Source organism: Carcharodon carcharias, chromosome 19, assembly GCF_017639515.1.
Source record: "Carcharodon carcharias isolate sCarCar2 chromosome 19, sCarCar2.pri, whole genome shotgun sequence".
NCBI classification, from domain to species: domain Eukaryota; kingdom Metazoa; phylum Chordata; class Chondrichthyes; order Lamniformes; family Lamnidae; genus Carcharodon; species Carcharodon carcharias.
The window spans coordinates 85,015,678-85,034,010 of NC_054485.1; the positions used below are offsets into that span (position 1 = coordinate 85,015,678).

An 18,333-nucleotide genomic window follows, 5' to 3' on the forward strand; every position below is an offset into this window, starting at 1 on the left:
AGGCTCAAATTTTATGTCACAAGCTTTCAAAGAAATAATGAATAGCTTGGAAATAAATCAATTAAGTCTTCAGCTAATTATCTGCAGTCACAAAGAGCATTAGAAAGAGGGTACCAAACTTAACAACCATGATTAGAACCCATTGTCAGGAATGTCCTAATGATTGGGATAATTTTTTCTGTTTGCCATTAAGGATGCCCCTAACGAATCAACAAGATTCAGTCCTTTTGAACTGATATATGGGCATGAGGTGACAGGACCCCTTTAAATCAATTAAAGACAAATTTATAAATCAAAAATCAGATACTGCAGTTTTGATTTATGTGTCAAATTTCCAGGAGAGAGTAACTAAAGCCTGTGTTTTGGCCAAAGGACATTTGAAAATTGCTCAGCAAACAATGAAAGTTAGAGCAGATAAAAATGCCAAAGCTCGAAATCTTGTCACTGGGGACAAGGTGTTAGGGTTGTTACCTGTCTCTGGTGAACTGTGAACAGTGAGGTTTACTGGACCTTATCAAAGCAAAAAGAAACTCAATGATGTAAATTATATGGTGAGCACTCCAGACAAGAGGAAAAGTCAGCGAGTGTGTCACGTTAATATGTTAATGCAATATTTTGACAGGGAAGGTAGTCAGGATAGGAATATATTTACAGTATTAAAAGAAGTAGGGGGTGAAATATAAATATCCTACCATTCTGAGGATGAACCAGAAGTCGAAAATTCTAAAGTCGACCCTCCAGTAATGAGATTGGATAACACAGAGGTGCTTAAAAGCTTAGGTGTAATATTAAGCTATCTTCCAGAAAACTGTCAATTGTGACTTACGAAAGCCATTACAAACTCATAAATCAATTTGTGTGAATAGGGCCAGGGAAAACGAGCAACACCTTTACAGACTAAATCCAGAGAAGTTAGCCTAAGTGAGGGAAGAGGATCAAGGGCGGGATTTTCCAGCCCTGCCCATCACCGGGATCATCTGCTCCCCCCCCACTGAAAGCCAATGGACTTTTGGTTGGGCTGCCGAATCTCCCACGCAGGGCCCTGAAAATCCCTGCCTAAGCTCCTGAAGGAAATGACATTATTGGGCCGAGTTACAGTAGCTGGAGCTATAGTACCAAAACTGGATGGGTCACAGTGATTACATACAGATGATCACAAAGTTAATGTGGTAACAATGGTGGATTTGTGTCCAGTCCCACAGTCAGAAGACCGCATTGAAAAGAATGGATCGGCAATGTTTGTTACAAAAATTGATTTATTGAAGGGATATTAACAAGTTCCGTTAACCAATACAGCGAAAGACACATCAGCTTCTGTAACCCTAGATGGACTTTGTCAATGCAAGGTCATGCCTTTCTGAATGAAGAATGCAAAATCAACTTTTCAATGATTAACAAGGTCACTGAAGGATTATGTCATTGTGTGGTACATATTGATGATTTAGTGGTGTTCAGCCAAACCTGGGCAGAGCATTTACAGCCCTTGAATGACTGGTTGGTTGCAAAGAGCCAATTTGGCCATAAACTCGGCAAAAAAGTGAATTTGATAAAACAAAAGTGACTTTGGGACAAGGCCAAGTGACACCTGGAGAAGCAAAAATAAGGGCTATCTAGGATTTTCCAGTGACTAAGACAAAACAAGAGATTTTGCGGTATACAGGCATCAGTGGATTCTATTGGAAGTTCGTTATGAATAGTGTGTTTGTACAGTGGGAGAGTGATTATACTTTTATAGTGTGTGTTATGTACAGCTAGTGATTATACACAATTATAATGTGTGTTATGTACAATGAGAGAGTGATTATACACATTTATAGTATGTGTTATGTGCAGTGGGACACTGATTATACACAGTTATAGTGTGTGTTATTTAGAGTGGGACAGTGATTATACACAGTTATAGTGTTTTCTATGTACAGTTAGACTGATTATTCACATTTATAGTACATGTTATGTACAGTTAGAGTGATTATACACAGTTATAGTGTGTATGTACAGTGGGAGAGTGATTATATAGTTATAGTGTGTATTATGTACAGTTAGTGATTGTACACAGTTTTACTGTGTGTTATGCACAAAGTGATCATGCACAGTTATAGTGTGTGTTATGTACAGAGAGAATGATTTTACACAGTTACAGTGTGTGTGTCATGTACAATGTGACAGTGATTATACACAGTTCTACTGTATGTTATGTACAGTGAGAGAGTGATTGTACACAGTGTGTGTTATATATAATGGGTAGTGATTATATACTGTTATAGTGTGCATTATGTGCAGTGAGAGAGTGATTATACAGTTACAGTGTGTGTGTTACGTACAGTGAAAGAGTGATTTTACACAGTTATAGTGTGTATTCTGTACAGTTAGGATGATTATACACAGTTGCAGTGTGTTATGTACAGTAGGAGAGTGATTATACATGTTATAGTCTGTGTTATGTATAGTGAGAGTGATTATAGACAGTACATTGTGTGTGTTATGTACAGTGGGAGAGCGATTATACACAGTTCTGAGATGTTTATGTACAGTGAGAGTGATTATAAACAGTTATAGACTGTTATGTACAGTGAAAGAGTGATTATACATGTTATAGTCTGTTATGTACAGTGAGTGAGTGATTATACACAGCTATAGTGTGTATCATGTACAGTGGGAGAGTGATTATATACAGTTCTGAGATGTTTATATACAATGAGAGTGATTATAAACAGTAATAGGCTGTGTTATGTACAGTGAGAGAGTGATTATAAACAGTTATAGGCTGTGTTATGTACAGTGAGAGTGATTATGCATAGTTATAGTGTGTTATGTACAGTGAGAGAGTGATTATAAACAGTTATAGGCTGTGTTATGTACAGTGGGAGAGTGATTATGCATAGTTATAGTGTGTGTTATGTACAGTGAGACAGATTATAAACAGTAATAGGCTGTGTTATGTATAGTGGGAGAGTGATTATACACAGTTATAGGCTGTGTTATGTACAGTGAAAGAGTGATTATACACATAGTGTGTGTTATGTACAGTGAGAGAGTGATTATATACAGTTATAGTGTGTGCTATGTACAGTGAGTGAGTGATTATACACAGCTATAGTGTGTATCATGTACAGTGGGAGAGTGATTATATACAGTTCTGAGATGTTTACATACAGTGAGAGAGTGATTATAAACAGTAATAGGCTGTGTTATGTACAGTGAGAGAGTGATTATGCACAGTTATAGGCTGTGTTATGTACAGTGAGAGTGATTATGCACAGTTATAGTGTGTGTTATGTACAGTGAGAGAGTGATTATAAACAGTTATAGGCTGTGTTATGTACAGTGAGAGAGTGATTATGCATAGTTATAGTGTGTGTTATGTACAGTGAGACAGAGATTATAAACAGTAATAGGCTGTGTTATGTACAGTGAGAGTGATTATGCACAGTTATAGTGTGTGTTATGTACAGTGAGAGAGTGATTATAAACAGTTATAGGCTGTGTTATGTACAGTGAGAGAGTGATTATGCATAGTTATAGTGTGTGTTATGTACAGTGAGACAGAGATTATAAACAGTAATAGGCTGTGTTATGTACAGTGGGAGAGTGATTATACACAGTTATAGGCTGTTATGTACAGTGAGAGTGATTATACACAGTTATAGTGTGTGTTATGTACAGTGAGAGAGTGATTATATAGTTATAGTGTGTGCTATGTACAGTGAGTGAGTGATTATACACAGCTATAGTGTGTATCATGTACAGTGGGAGAGTGATTATATACAGTTCTGAGATGTTTATGTACAGTGAGAGATTGATTATACACAGTTATAGTCTGTGTTATGTATAGTGGAAGAGTGATTATACACAGTTCTGAGATGTTTATGTACAGTGGGAGAGTGATTATACACAGTTATAGTGTGTGTTATGTACAGTGGGAGAGTGATTATAAACCAGTAATAGGCTGTGTTATGTAACAGTGGGAGAGTGATTATAAATAGTAATAGGCTGTGTTTTGTACAGTGGGAGAGTGATTATACACAGTTATAGTGTGTGTCATGTACACTAGGAGAGTGATTATACACAGTTATAGTGTGTTTCATGTACAGTAGGAGAGTGATTAGACACAGTTATAGGCTGTGTTATGTACAGTGGGAGAGTGATTATACACAGTTATAGTCTGTGTTATGTATAGTGGAAGAGTGATTATACACAGTTCTGAGATGTTTATGTACAGTGGGAGAGTGATTATACACAGTTATAGTGTGTGTCATGTACAGTAGGAGAGTGATTATACACAGTTCTGAGATGTTTATGTACAGTAGGAGAGTGATTATACACAGTTATAGTGTGTGTCATGTACAGTAGGAGAGCGATTATACACAGTTATAGTGTGTGTTATGTACAGTGAGAGAGTGATTAGACACAGTTATAGGCTGTGTTATGTACAGTGAGAGAGTGATTAGACACAGTTATAGGCTGTGTTACGTATAGTGGGAGAGTGATTATACACAGCTCTGAGATATTTATATACAGTGGGAGAGTGATTATACACAGTTATAGTGTGTGTTTATGCTGAATGATTCTGGTAGGAACTGACTTTGGCAGTTGAGCAGTTGTTTTGGAGATTCGCCCAGAAATCGCTTTCTTTCAACTCACATCATGCCCACCGCCTGGGATATAGCTCACAGGAGATAATTACTGCTGAGATGATGATCAGCCTTCATTATCTCTGCAAGCACAGGAGATTACACTTCAGTTTTTGCATTGCACCTTTTCCTTTGAAGTGTCTCTGTCTGAAGTAGGCTTTGACACCTTTTTAGTTGTGACATTCGTTCTCTCTGGACTGGTTGGTCAAGTGTAATCCACATAAGAATTTTCCAGCAAGCGGTTACTTTCTAGCTTCAGCCAGCTTTTGCTTGTATTTTTTTTAAAAAAAAGCCCATCTTACCCAAAAGTTCAGTATGTCTGTAGGTAATTCGGGGCTGTCATGACAACAGTTATAGTGTGTGTTATGTATAGTCACTGACTGTATATAGTTATAGGGTGGAATCGGCCCAGATTCGCACTAAGTGTGGTAGTGGGCAGGAAAAAGAACATTTTACCCGCTGGCCACAATGGTGGGTTTTTGTGCTGTATTGTCCCAATCCTGCCTCCTTAATCATGCAGAATATGCCACTTCGCTGGCGATTCACCCGCCACACCACCTCGCCGCATTCTCACGTTGGGCACCATACTTAAACTGCAGCTGCATGCACACCTCTCAGTGCCTCCAGCGCATGGAAGACATTGCCCTGAAAAGGCAAGAAGACTGCAGCCCCAGGTTCAGTGATGCATCCCTGGGATGCCTTCGGGACACTGTTGGAGCCCGCCCTGTTGTCCTCTAGCCCTGCTCTGGCCCATCAGTCTCACCACTCTGGCTTGGGAGGCAGTGGTCAGTGCCAATGCTGCACAGAAGAGGTTGGCCATCCAGAGCAGAAAGTGGATGAATGATCTCACCTGTGCAGCCAGGGTAAGTCAACCATCTCAACACTCTAAACTCACGCACTCACAAGCCCATCACACATTCACTGGCATCTCAATCATTGCCAGCTCAAGGGACATCACCACTCACTCTCTTTCACACACGCCCTCACATCTCCATCTGGTCTCATCTCCTCTGGAGACTGCCTCCTCAGCCCTCACCATCTTGAGGCCACTTGTACAGATCAACATGTGCCCCCCCACACACACCCTGGGATACCCCCCCTTCCCCAGTACAGCCCTCACCCTGCAGCCTCTTCCCTTGCCTGAGGCCACTTCTTCCCCTCCCCCAAGCAAGCTCTAACCCTGCAGCAGTTGAAAAGCCACCCCTGCCTTACAGCTGATCTCATAAGTAGGGACATGTCCATGATCCTCCCTAAAAGTGAAGTGGTGCATATGGTGCGTGTTATTTACAGTGAGTGATTGTGCACAGTTATAGTGTGCGTTATGAACAGTGAGCAATTGTACACAGTTATAGTGTGTTATTTACAGTGAGTAATTGTACACATAGTGTGCGCTATGTACATTGAGTGTACACAGTTATAGTGTGTTATTTACAGTGAGTGAGTGTACACAGTTATAGTGTGTGTTCTTTACAGTGAGTGATTGTGCACAGTTATAGTGTGCGTTATGAACAGTGAGCAATTGTACACAGTTATAGTGTGTTATTTACAGTGAGTAATTGTACACATAGTGTGCGCTATGTACATTGAGTGTACACAGTTATAGTGTGTTATTTACAGTGAGTGAGTGTACACAGTTATAGTGTGTGTTCTTTACAGTGAGTGAGTGTACACAGTTATAGTGTGTTCTTTACAGTGAGTGAGTGTACACAGTTATAGTGTGTGTTCTTTACAGTGAGTGATTGTACACAGTTATAGTGTGTGTTATGTGTAGAGAGTGATTATATACAGTTATAGTGTGTGTTATGTACAGTTATAGTGTGTGTTATTTACAGTGAGTTATTGTACACTGTTGTATTGTGTGTTATTTACAGTGGGTGATTGTACACAGTTATAGTGTGTTTTATGTACATTGAGCGGTTGGACACAGTTATAGTGTGCGTTATGTACAGTGAGTGGTTGAACACAGTAATAGTGTGCGTTATGTACAGCGAGTGATTGAACACAGTTATAGTGTGTGTTATGTACAGTGAGTGGTTGAACACAGTTATAGTGTGCGTTATGTACAGCGAGTGATTGAACACAGTTATAGTGTGCGTGATGTACAGTGAGTGGTTGAACACAGTTATAGTGTGGGTTATGTACAGTGAGTGGTTGAACACAGTTATAGTGTGCGTTATGTACAGCGAGTGATTGAACACAGTTATAGTGTGCGTGATGTACAGTGAGTGGTTGAACACAGTTATAGTGTGGGTTATGTACAGTGAGTGGTTGAACACAGTTATAGTGTGCGTTATGTACAGCGAGTGATTGAACACAGTTATAGTGTGGGTTATGTACAGTGAGTGTTTGAACACAGTTATAGTGTGCGTTATGTACAGTGAGTGGTTGAACACAGTTATAGTGTGCGTTATGTACAGCGAGTGGTTGAACACAGTTATAGTGTGCGTTATGTACAGCGAGTGGTTGAACACAGTTATAGTGTGCGTTATGTACATTGAGTGGTTGAACAGTTACAGTGTGCATCATGACCACCATTAGATATACATTTCTGCTATATTTTCTGTACAGTATTTGGTTAATTTTTTCCTCCTCCTGTTTTGAAGCTTCTCAATATAACCAGTCTGTTTGCCTTTTCAGGGAGTTGGTCTCTTTTGATTGCCTAATTCTGATCTCTTTCCAGGGGCGTAATGGCCGACCTGGACTACCTGGTGCTGATGGACTTCCTGGTCCCCCCGGCACGTCGCTGATGCTGCCGGTAAGTAACAGCGTAAGGGGCAGAGGGAGGGAGGGAGGCGAGTTGTGGGGGGCATGCTGTGGAGGTGGGGGGGTTGGGGGCAATGGCACTCTTGGGTCCCCTGTAGACAATTCCAATGTCACTCTGCATTTTGAAGACCACTCTCTCTGCTCTAACACACAGGGTGACAATCTCCACCACCTGTACCTAAGGAGTAAGAACCCAAGTAGATGGAATTATAGAATCACACGGCGCACACAGGGACCATTCAGCCCGACGTGCCTGTGCCGCCCCTTTGAAAGGGATCTCCACTTACTCCCACTCACCCGCTGCTCTATCCCCACAGCTCCTGTACATCGTGTTCCTCTTCACTTGTCTATCCAGTTCCCTTTCCAAGTTATCATTGAGTCCGCTTCCACCGTCCTTTCAGGTTGAGCACTCCAGGTTACAACAACTCGCTGTGTGAAAAAAGACATGTACTCTGCCCTCTGGCTCTTGTGTCCTAGGAAGGGGCTGACCCTCCAGCCAGTGGAAATAGTTTAACCTTAATTATTCCAACAACATTCCTGATTAAAATTTTCAATGCATGAAACCTCCCATTACCCTTCTCTGCATCAAGCACTGCCCCGTACAGTGGGAGCGAGATCCCAATGTTGTGACTTAAGAGAAGCCCTGGCATGAATTGGAGACGAGCTCAACTTCATCGGTTCAGTATTCATTCCGCACTGGTGAATGTGACCATGTCTTGTCTGTTTGAAGACAGGAGCGGATGGGACATACTGGCAGGCACCTGCCCTTCACCAGGCCCATCCTCCATTGGGAACACGCTGTGCACTCATTTGGCTCTCCCGCTCCAGCTGTTTCCCTGACCATCTCCTCATCCAACATCCTCTTGGACAAGTCAGTATCCTCTTGCCCACCGCCCCACCCCTTGCGTCGTTCCTTCAAGCTTGTCCGTTCCACATACCCTGCCCGCACTTTAAATGGATGGTGCCTTCGGTGTTTGTTCAGCCTTGAGAAATTACTGGAACTATTTGAGAAATTAGAGGAAGCATTTGGGCAATTATAAGAAATGTTTGGCAACTTACAGGAAATGATTGTGTGGCCTCAGGAAGCACTTGAAAAATTATGAAATTATCGTGTGTGTGTGCGTGTGTGTGCGATTGCGTGTGTGCATGTGTGTGTGTGCATGTGTGTGTGGTCGTGTGTGTGCGGTCGTGTGTGTGTGGTCATTTGTGTGCGTGCGTGTGTGTGCATGTGTGTGCATGTGTGTGTATGTGTGTACGTATGTGTGTGCATGTGTGTGTGCATGTGTGTGTGCGGTCGTGTGTGTGCGGTCGTGTGTGTGCGGTCGTGTGTGTGCGTGTGTGCGTGCGTGTGTGCGTGTGCGTGTGCGTGTGCGTGCGTGTGTGTGCATGTGTGTATGTGTGTGCATGTGTGTGTGTGCGGTCATGTGTGTGCGGTCGTGTGTATGTGCGATCGTGTGTGTGTGTGTGTGTGTGTGCATGTGTGTGTGTGTGTGTGCATGTGTGTGTACATGTGTGTGTATGTATGTGTGTGCATGTGTGTGTGCATGTGTGTGTGCGGTCGTGTGTGTGCGCGGTCGTGTGTGTGCGTGTGTGTGTGCGTGCGTGTGTGTGTGCATGTGTGTGTGTGCGTGTGTGTGTGTGTGGTCGTGTGTGTGCGGTCGTGTGTATGTGCGATCGTGTATGTGTGTGTGTGTGTGTGTTTGCATGTGTGTGTGTGTGTGTGTGCATGTGTGTGTGCATGTGTGTGTATGTGTGTGTGCGTGTGTTTTTTCTTTGTTTTCAGTTCCGATTCGGTGCGAGTGGAGGTGATAAGGGACCGGTCGTCTCTGCACAAGAGGCCCAGGCTCAGGCTATTCTGCAACAAGCCCGGGTAAGTATGTCCTGACCAATTGAGGCTGGTCCCTCTGGCGAGCCTAGCGCTGGGAACTCCGCACCCACCTCCTCCCCCGTAACACCCTCCCTGCCGCCCCTCACTGCCCCCAGGAGCACCCTGGCTCCTCCGAGGCTGCTTGGCGGAAGGTTTGCCCCACCTCAGCCGCGGGTAAGGCTGTCTAGCGACAGCGGAGTGCACAAGGGCTGTGAGCTGGCAACCGCTGCGGGCAGCCACTGCGAGACAGGGCGCATTGGGGCAAGGGGGCCCGGATGGGCAACGTCCCCGTAATTTAAGGGATTGTATCTTTTTTTGAGCCATGGGAGATTCATCCTGGAGCGGTGGTGAGGTGGGGGGGCGGGTGGGGGGGGGGGGTCTCCTCTTGCCTTCGCCTCTGTGGATTTTTCTTTGTTGGTCACTGCACGCGCTGTGGCCATGACCGATGGGGGAAGGTGTGGTCAGCAGCGTCCCCCCCCCCCACCCCCCCCACACCCAGTCCCCACCGCCAACCCCCAACCCTGTTGGTCCTACGATCAAAGTGTCTCTTGTTGTAATTCACAAGGGTTGGTCATCCAGCAAACGTGGTTTCCATGGAGAAGCTCGAGGGTGGCCGCAGGCTGCTGGGACCTGAGCTCGGGCCTGTACCCGAGAACGCGTAAATCCTTCCCTCGTCGTAGCCGTAGCCATACCCTGAGCCGCTTCTTCTTCTGCTGACCGGCACCACCGCCCCCCACCCCCCCAACCTCCCTGCCCTCCCACACCTCCCTCCGCAACCATGGCTGGAGGCCTTGGGCCTGGTGGCGCAGTTGGGCAGCCTCCCTGCCTCTGAGCCAGCAGCGCCGGGTTCGAGTCCGGCCCCAGGACCCCGACGGCCGAGGGAGGTGCGTCCGTAACGTGGCCGAATCGCAGGCCGACGGTGGGCGGCGAGAGCGGAGGAGATTCCTGGCCGGCCATGCGATGGAACAAGTGCTGAAGCCTCTCCCGTCACTGCCCGTAGCCCCGGACTACAAGGCGGAGTCGGGGGTGGGGGGGGGGTGGGGTGTGGGGGGTGTGGGGGGAGGAGGTGTGACAGTGCGTGTTTGCCACGGCAACTCGGGCCCCCTGAGTGAACTGCAAACACAGCGCCGACGGGACGCTGGGAAAATCGTGATCGGCTTGGGCAGGGCCAACATGGATTGACGTTCGACAAACCCGCTAAAGGGAACAAACCTTAACCCCGCTGTTTAAGGCAGAGAGGAAACAGAGACCATGAGCCTGGCGTCGCCACGTAGGTAAAACACGAGTGTCTATGATTAGGGACTTGCTAACAGGGCTTTAGGAGGTGGGGTGGTGCCGTGGGTAGCCTCCCTCTCTCTGAGCCAGGAGCTCCAGCTTTGAGTCCCCGCTCCAGCCCTCCGGGCCCTCCCGACATGCGCTAATGGTGGGCAAAGAGGAATTGTAAAAACGCACGTTGCCACAGCAACTCGGACATCGCTGTGGGAACTGTAACACCACCGCTCGGCTGACCTCTCTCTCTCTCTCTCTCTCTTCCTCTTCCAGTTGGCATTACGAGGACCGTCAGGACCCATGGGTTTCACAGGGCGACCCGGACCATTGGTAAGTCCCCTCCTCCCTTGACCTTGGGTTTGCAGGTTGGCCAGGAGAGGTTGTGGGACGGCTGGAAAGAGTCGTGGTGCAGAGCGGCACGGAACTGGCTCCAAATACAATCAACAAAAACAGCACAGCTGGGAAGCAGCCGTAAAGCACCAATCTGGCAGAGGAGCTTTTGAACTGAGGGGGGGTCACGGGGGATGGTCACGCCTCTGGTGGATCAGGGGGCGAGGAAACATCCAGTCGTTCAACCGTGGCTTGGAGCGGAGCCTTGGAGTGAGAGGATCGAGGGTTCGAACCCCACAACAGGGCTTGTGCACAAAAAAAATTCAAGGTTGATGCTCACACTGCAGTGCTGAGGGAGTGCTGCACTGTCAGAGGGTCAGTGCTGAGGGAGTGCTGCACTGTTAGAGGGTCAGTACTGAGGGAGTGCTGCACTGTCAGAGGGTCAGTGCTGAGGGAGTGCTGCACTGTCAGAGGGTCAGTGCTGAGGGAGTGCTGCACTGTCAGAGAGGCAGTGCTGAGGGAGTGCTGCACTGTCAGAGGGTCAGTACTGAGGGAGTGCTGCACTGTCAGAGGGTCAGTGCTGAGGGAGTGCTGCACTGTCAGAGGGTCAGTACTGAGGGAGTGCTGCACTGTCAGAGAGGCAGTGCTGAGGGAGTGCTGCACTGTCAGAGGGTCAGTACTGAGGGAGTGCTGCACTGTCAGAGGGTCAGTACTGAGGGAGTGCTGCATTGTCAGAGGGTCAGTACTGAGGGAGTGCTGCACTGTCAGGGGGTCAGTACTGAGGGAGTGCTGCACTGTCAGAGGGTCAGTACTGAGGGAGTGCTACACTGTCAGGGGGTCAGTACTGAGGGAGTGCTGCATTGTCAGAGGGTCAGTACTGAGGGAGTGCTGCACTGTCAGGGGGTCAGTACTGAGGGAGTGCTGCACTGTCAGAGGGTCAGTACTGAGGGAGTGCTGCACTGTCAGAGGGTCAGTACTGAGGGAGTGCTGCACTGTCAGAGGGTCAGTACTGAGGGAGTGCTGCACTGTCAGAGGGTCAGTACTGAGGGAGTGCTGCACTGTCAGAAGGTCAGTACTGAGGGAGTGCTGCACTGTCAGAGGGTCAGTACTGAGGGAGTGCTGCACTGTCAGAGAGGCAGACTGAGGGAGTACTGCACTGTCAGAGGGTCAGTGCTGAGGGCGTGCCGCACGGTCAGAGGGTCAGTGCTGAGGGAGTGCTGCACTGTCAGAGGGTCAGTACTGAGGGAGTGCTGCAATGTCAGAGGGTGAGTACTGAGGGCGGGCTGCACTGTCAGAGGGTCAGTGCTGAGGGAGTGCTGCACTGTCAGAGGGTCATTACTGAGGGAGTGCTGCACTGTCAGAGGGTCAGTACTGAGGGAGTACTGCACTGTCAGAGGGTCAGTACTGAGGGAGTACTGCACTGTCAGAGGGTCAGTACTGAGGGAGTGCTGCACTGTCAGAGAGGCAGACTGAGGGAGTACTGCACTGTCAGAGGGTCAGTGCTGAGGGCGTGCTGCACGGTCAGAGGGTCAGTGCTGAGGGAGTGCTGCACTGTCAGAGGGTCAGTGCTGAGGGAGTGCTGCACTGTCAGAGGGTCAGTGCTGAGGGAGTGCTGCACTGTCAGAGGGTCAGTACTGAGGGAGTGCTGCAATGTCAGAGGGTGAGTACTGAGGGAGTGCTGCATTGTCAGAGGGTCAGTACTGAGGGAGTACTGCACTGTCAGAGGGTCAGTACTGAGGGAGTGCTGCACTGTCAGAGAGGCAGACTGAGGGAGTACTGCACTGTCAGAGGGTCAGTGCTGAGGGAGTGCTGCACTGTCAGAGGGTCAGCGCTGAGGGAGTGCTGCACTGTCTGAGGGTCAGTACTGAGGGCGGGCTACACTGTTGGAGAGTCAGTGCTGAGGGAGTGCTGCACTGTCAGAGGGACAGTACTGAGGAAGTGCTGCACTGTCGATCTGCTGTCCATCGGATGAAATAATCCCGTCCTGTGTGATTTAAGCAAACAGTAAGTCTCAACCACTATCTCATGTAGTGCGATGTTTGCATCACTTCTCCAGCAATGCTCCCTTGATTGATTGCAGGAGCCATGTCTATATTAAAATCTATTTCATACCAGGAAGACCATCAGTCGTTCAGTCATGGCACAGTAGGGAGATCCCTCACCTCTGGTCAGATGATTGTATGATGACCGAGGGGTGCAAACATGAACACCCGGGCCTTGAGTTCAGGATCTGGGCCTGCAGAGAGTACAGTCAGTCCCCTCTATTCCTGGTTACGCTAAGATTTTGATGGCATAAAACCACTGACGCTATGAAGACGGGAGAGGGAGATGCACAGCATTAATCTGAGTTCAGTGGTATCCACGCTCTCCACTTCCACCCTCTCCAGCGGAGTCCTCCTCCACAGTGTAGCGCTGTAGGGATTTGAGGTTGGTTGGGGGTTGTGGTGGGGGATCAGAGACAAACCCACATCAGCCTTTCCTGGCCCCGCGTGAGTTGCAACACGTACAGCAGAGCCCAACCCGATCCCTGCTCAAAGCACCGCAGGTGATCAGTAAAAAACCAACAAGAGCACTCGTCGTTCAGAGAGTCTCCGGCCAACACCATCCTATTGTAAAATAGTTACAACACAGAAGGAGGCCATTTGGCCTGTTGTGTTCCTGCTGGCCCTCTGAAGGGGTAATCCACCTGGATTCATTCCCCCACTTTCTCCCGTAACCCTGCACATTTCCCCTTTTCTGATAATAATCCATTTCCCTCTTGAACGCCTCAATTGAACCTGCCTCCCCCACACTCTTAGGCAGAGCGTTCCAGACCTTAACCACTCGCCATGTGAATAACTTTTTCCTCGTGTCTCCATCACTTCTTTTGCCAAGTTACCTTAAATAGGTGGTCCGCGGTTCTCAATCCCTCCATCGTTGGGAGCAGTTTCTCCCTGTCTACTCCGGCCAGACCCCTCATGATTTTGAGCACCTTGATCGAATCTCCTCCCAATGTTCACTCCTACAAGGACAACAGCCCCAATGTCTCCAATCTATCCACGTAAGTGAAGCCCCTCATCCCGAGAGTCTTGCTCGGGGACCTGTACCTCAGCCTCTTTGAAGCCAGATGAAGAGTGAATACAGATGGGAGAGGCCCCCAGTGTATACTGCACAGTTCCATGTTAAATATCATACAAAGCCGCTGGGATAAGCTACATATAGCATGTGGGGTTTAGAGGCGGTGCCTGTTGATAAAAGAGACGACACTCCTACCCTCCGTAAGGTCGCTGATCCTGAGAGTGGGAGAGGTGTATAACGACCTGTCCGTACAGGATAGATGCTGTACAGTGTGACCCATCCAAGCTCTCATCCTCTTGGCTACGGCTGTTATGTTTCCTGCATTGTTCTGCCTCTTGCTGGTCTAAATGTTGCTCTTGGTTTCCAGGGGAGCCCCGGTGGAACAGGACTGAAGGGAGAACGAGGAGATATGGGACCCCAGGTCAGCAAATCGGCGTAACTCAGAGCACGGGGGTGCAGTGAGTGACGGTGTGGGGGGTGCAGTGAATGACAGTGTGGGGGGTACAGTGAGTGACGGTGTGGGGGGGTACAGTGAGTGACAGTGTGGGGGGTACAGTGAGTGACGGTGTGGGGGTTACAGTGAGTGACAGTGTGGGGGGTACAGTGAGTGACGGTGTGGGGGGTACAGTGAGTGACGGGGTGGGGGGTACAGTGAGTGATGGTGTGGGGGGGTACAGTGAGTGACAGTGTGGGGGGGTACAGTGAGTGACGGTGTGGGGGTTACAGTGAGTGACAGTGTGGGGGGTACAGTGAGTGACGGTGTGGGGGGTACAGTGAGTGACGGGGTGGGGGGTACAGTGAGTGACGGTGTTGGGGGTACAGTGAGTGACGGTGTGGGATGTACAGTGAGTGACGGTGTTGGGGGTACAGTGAGTGACGGTGTGGGGTGTACAGTGAGTGACATTGTGGGGATACAGTGAGTGACAGTCTTGGAGAGTACACGGAGTGACGGTGTTGGGGGTACAGTGAGTGACAGTGTAGGGGGGTACAGTGAGTGACAGTGTGGGGGTACAGTGAGTGATGAGTGGGGAGTACAGTGAGTGACAGTGTGGGGAGTACAGTGAGTGACGGTGTGGGGAGTACAGTGAGTGGCGGTGTGGGGGGTACAGTGAGTGATGGGTGGGGGGTACAGTGAGTGACGAATGGTGGGTACAGTGAGTGACGGTGTGGGGGGTACAGTGAATGACGGTGTGGGGTGTACAGTGAGTGACATTGTGGGGATACAGTGAGTGACAGTGTTGGAGAGTACACGGAGTGACGGTGTGGGGGTACAGTGAGTGATGATGTTGGGGATTACACGGAGTGACGGTGTGGGGGTACAGTGAGTGACGGTGTGGGCGTACAGTGAGTGATGGTGTGGGGGTACAATGAGTGACGTTGTGGGGATACAGTGAGTGACGGTGTTGGGGAGTACACGGAGTGACGGTGTGGGGGTACAGTGAGTGACGTTGTGGGGATACAGTGAGTGACGGTGTTGGGGAGTAACGGAGTAACGGTGTGGGGGATACAGTGAGTGACAGTGTGGGGGGTACAGTGAATGATGGTGTGAGGGTACAGTGAGTGACAAGTGGGGGATACAGTGAGTGACGGTGTTGGGGAGTACGTGAGTGACGGTGTGGGGGTACAGTGAGTGACGGTGTTGGGGAGTACACGGAGTGACGGTGTGGGGAATACAATTGAGTGACGGTGGGGGGGTACAGTGAGTGACGGTGTGGGGAATACAATGAGTGAGGGTGTTGGGGGTACAGTGAGTGACGGTGTTGGGGAGTACATGGAGTAACGGTGTGGGGGATACAGTGAGTGATGGTGTTGGGGAGTACACGGAGTAACGGTGTGGGGGATACAGTGAATGACGAATGGGGGATACAGTGAGTGACAGTGTTGGGGAGTACAGTGAGTGACAGTGTTGGGGTGTACACGGAGTGACGGTGTGGGGGTACAGTGAGTGACGGTGTGGGGGTACAGTGAGTGACGGTGTTGGGGAGTACATGGAGTGATGGTGTGGGGAATACAGTGAGTGACGGTGTGGGGGGTACAGTGAGTGACGGGGTGGGGATACAGTGAGTGACATGTGGGGGATACAGTGAGTGACGGTGTGGGGATACAGTGAGTGACGTTGTGGGGATACAGTGAGTGACGGTGTTGGGGAGTAACGGAGTGACGGTGTGGGGGATACAGTGAGTGACAGTGTGGGGAGTACAGTGAATGATGGTGTGAGGGTACAGTGAGTGACAAGTGGGGGATACAGTGAGTGACGGTGTTGGGGAGTACAGTGAGTGACAGTGTGGGGTACAGTGAGTGACGGTGTTGGGGAGTACACAGAGTGACGGTATGGGGAATACAGTGAGTGACGGTGTGGGGGTACAGTGAGTGACGATGTGGGGAATACAGTGAGTGAGGGTGTTGGGGATACAGTGAGTGACAGTGTTGGGGAGTACATGGAGTAACGGTGTGGGGGATACAGTGAGTGACGGTATTGGGGATGCAGTGAGTGACGAGTGGGGGATACAGTGAGTGACGGTGTTGGGGAGCACATGGAGTAACAGTGTGGGGGATACAGTGAGTGACGGTGTTGGGGATACAGTGAGTGACAGTGTGGAAAATACAGTGAGTGATGGTGTTGGGGATACGATGAGTGACGGTGTTGGGGATACAGTGAGTGACGGTGTTGGGGAGTACAGTGAGTGACAGTGTGGGGTACAGTGAGTGACGGTGTTTGGGAGTACACGGAGTGACGGTATGGGGAATACAGTGAGTGACGGTGTGGGGGTACAGTGAGTGACGGTGTGGGGAATACAGTGAGTGAGGGTGTTGGGGATACAGCGAGTGACAGTGTTGGGGAGTACATGGAGTAACGGTGTGGGGGATACAGTGAGTGACGGTGTTGGGGATGCAGTGAGTGACGAGTGGGGGATACAGTGAGTGACGGTGTTGGGGAGCACATGGAGTAACAGTGTGGGGGATACAGTGAGTGACGGTGTTGGGGATACAGTGAGTGACGGTGTGGAAAATACAGTGAGTGATGGTGTTGGGGATACGATGAGTGACGGTGTTGGGGATACAGTGAGTGAAGGTGTTGGGGAGTACACGGAGTGACGGTGTGGGGGATACAGTGAGTGACGGTGTTGGGAATACAGTGAGTGACGAGTGGGGGATACAGTGAGTGATGGTGTTGGGGAGTATGCAGAGTAATGGTGTGGGGGATACAGTGAGTGACGGTGTTTGGGAGTACACGGAGTGACGGTATGGAGAATACAGTGAATGATGGTGTGGGGGTACAGTGAGTGACGGTGTTGGGGAGTAATGGAGTAACGGTGTGGGGAATACAGTGAGTGATGGTGTGAGGGTACAGTGAGTGACGGTGTTGGGGAGTAACGGAGTAACGGTGTGGGGGATACAGTGAGTGACGGTGTTGGGGAGTACACGGAGTAATGGTGTGGGGGATACAGTGAGTGACGGTGTTGGGGAGTACACGGAGTAATGGTGTGGGGAATACAGTGAGTGACGGTGTTGGGGAGTACATGGAGCAACGGTGTGGGGGATACAGTGAGTGACGAGTGGGGGATACAGTGAGTGACGGTGTTGGGGAGTACACGGTGTGATGGTGTGGGGGATACAGTGAGTGACGGTGTTGGGGAATACAGTGAGTGACGAGTGGGGCATACAGTGAGTGACGGTGTTGGGGAGTACACGGAGTGATGGTGTGGGGGATACAGTGAGTGACGGTGTTGGGGATACAGTGAGTGACGGTGTTGGGGAGTACACGGAGTAACGGTATGGGGGATACAGTGAGTGACGAGTGGGGGATACAGTGAGTGACGGTGTTGGGGAGTACACGGAGTAACGGTGTGGGGGATACAGTGAGTGACGAGTGGGGGATACAGTGAGTGACGGTGTTGGGGGGTACACGGAGTGATGGTGTGGGGGATACAGTGAGTGACGGTGTTGGGGAGTACACGGATTGATGATGTGGGGGATACAGTGAGTGACGGTGTTGGGGAGTACACGGAGTGATGGTGTGGGGGATACAGTGAGTGACGGTGTTGGGGAGTACACGGAGTAACGGTGTGGGGGATACAGTGAGTGACGAGTGGGGGATATAGTGAGTGACGAGTGGGGGATACAGTGAATGACGGTGTTGGGGAGTGCACGGAGTGATGGTGTGAGGGATACAGTAAGTGACGGTGTTGGGGAGTACACGGAGTGATGATGTGGGGGATACAGTGAGTGACGGCGTTGGGGGTTACAGTGAGTGACGGTGTTGGGGAATACGCGGAGTAACGGTGTGGGGGTACAGTGGGTAATTTTTCTTTGCGTTAAACAGGGTCCACGTGGGCCTCGAGGAGCCCCAGGTCCCCCTGGCAGGTCCGGACGGAGGGTGAGTGAACGTTTCTCTGCATTTTACTCGTCCATAGC

General features: G+C 49.3%; 1 protein-coding gene across 3 annotated transcripts in view; it reads left to right on the forward strand.

The window, feature by feature from the left end:
* LOC121291462 (collagen alpha-1(V) chain-like) overlaps positions 1–18,333 on the forward strand; it is a 339,607-nt gene that overhangs the window by 202,056 nt on the left and 119,218 nt on the right. For all 3 annotated transcript variants that reach the window (XM_041212673.1, XM_041212674.1, XM_041212675.1), the window contains 5 exons: positions 7,312–7,386; positions 9,178–9,264; positions 10,804–10,860; positions 14,285–14,338; positions 18,242–18,295. In XM_041212673.1, the coding sequence (XP_041068607.1) occupies positions 7,312–7,386; positions 9,178–9,264; positions 10,804–10,860; positions 14,285–14,338; positions 18,242–18,295 (327 nt within the window). The remainder of the gene's footprint in view (positions 1–7,311; positions 7,387–9,177; positions 9,265–10,803; positions 10,861–14,284; positions 14,339–18,241; positions 18,296–18,333) is intronic.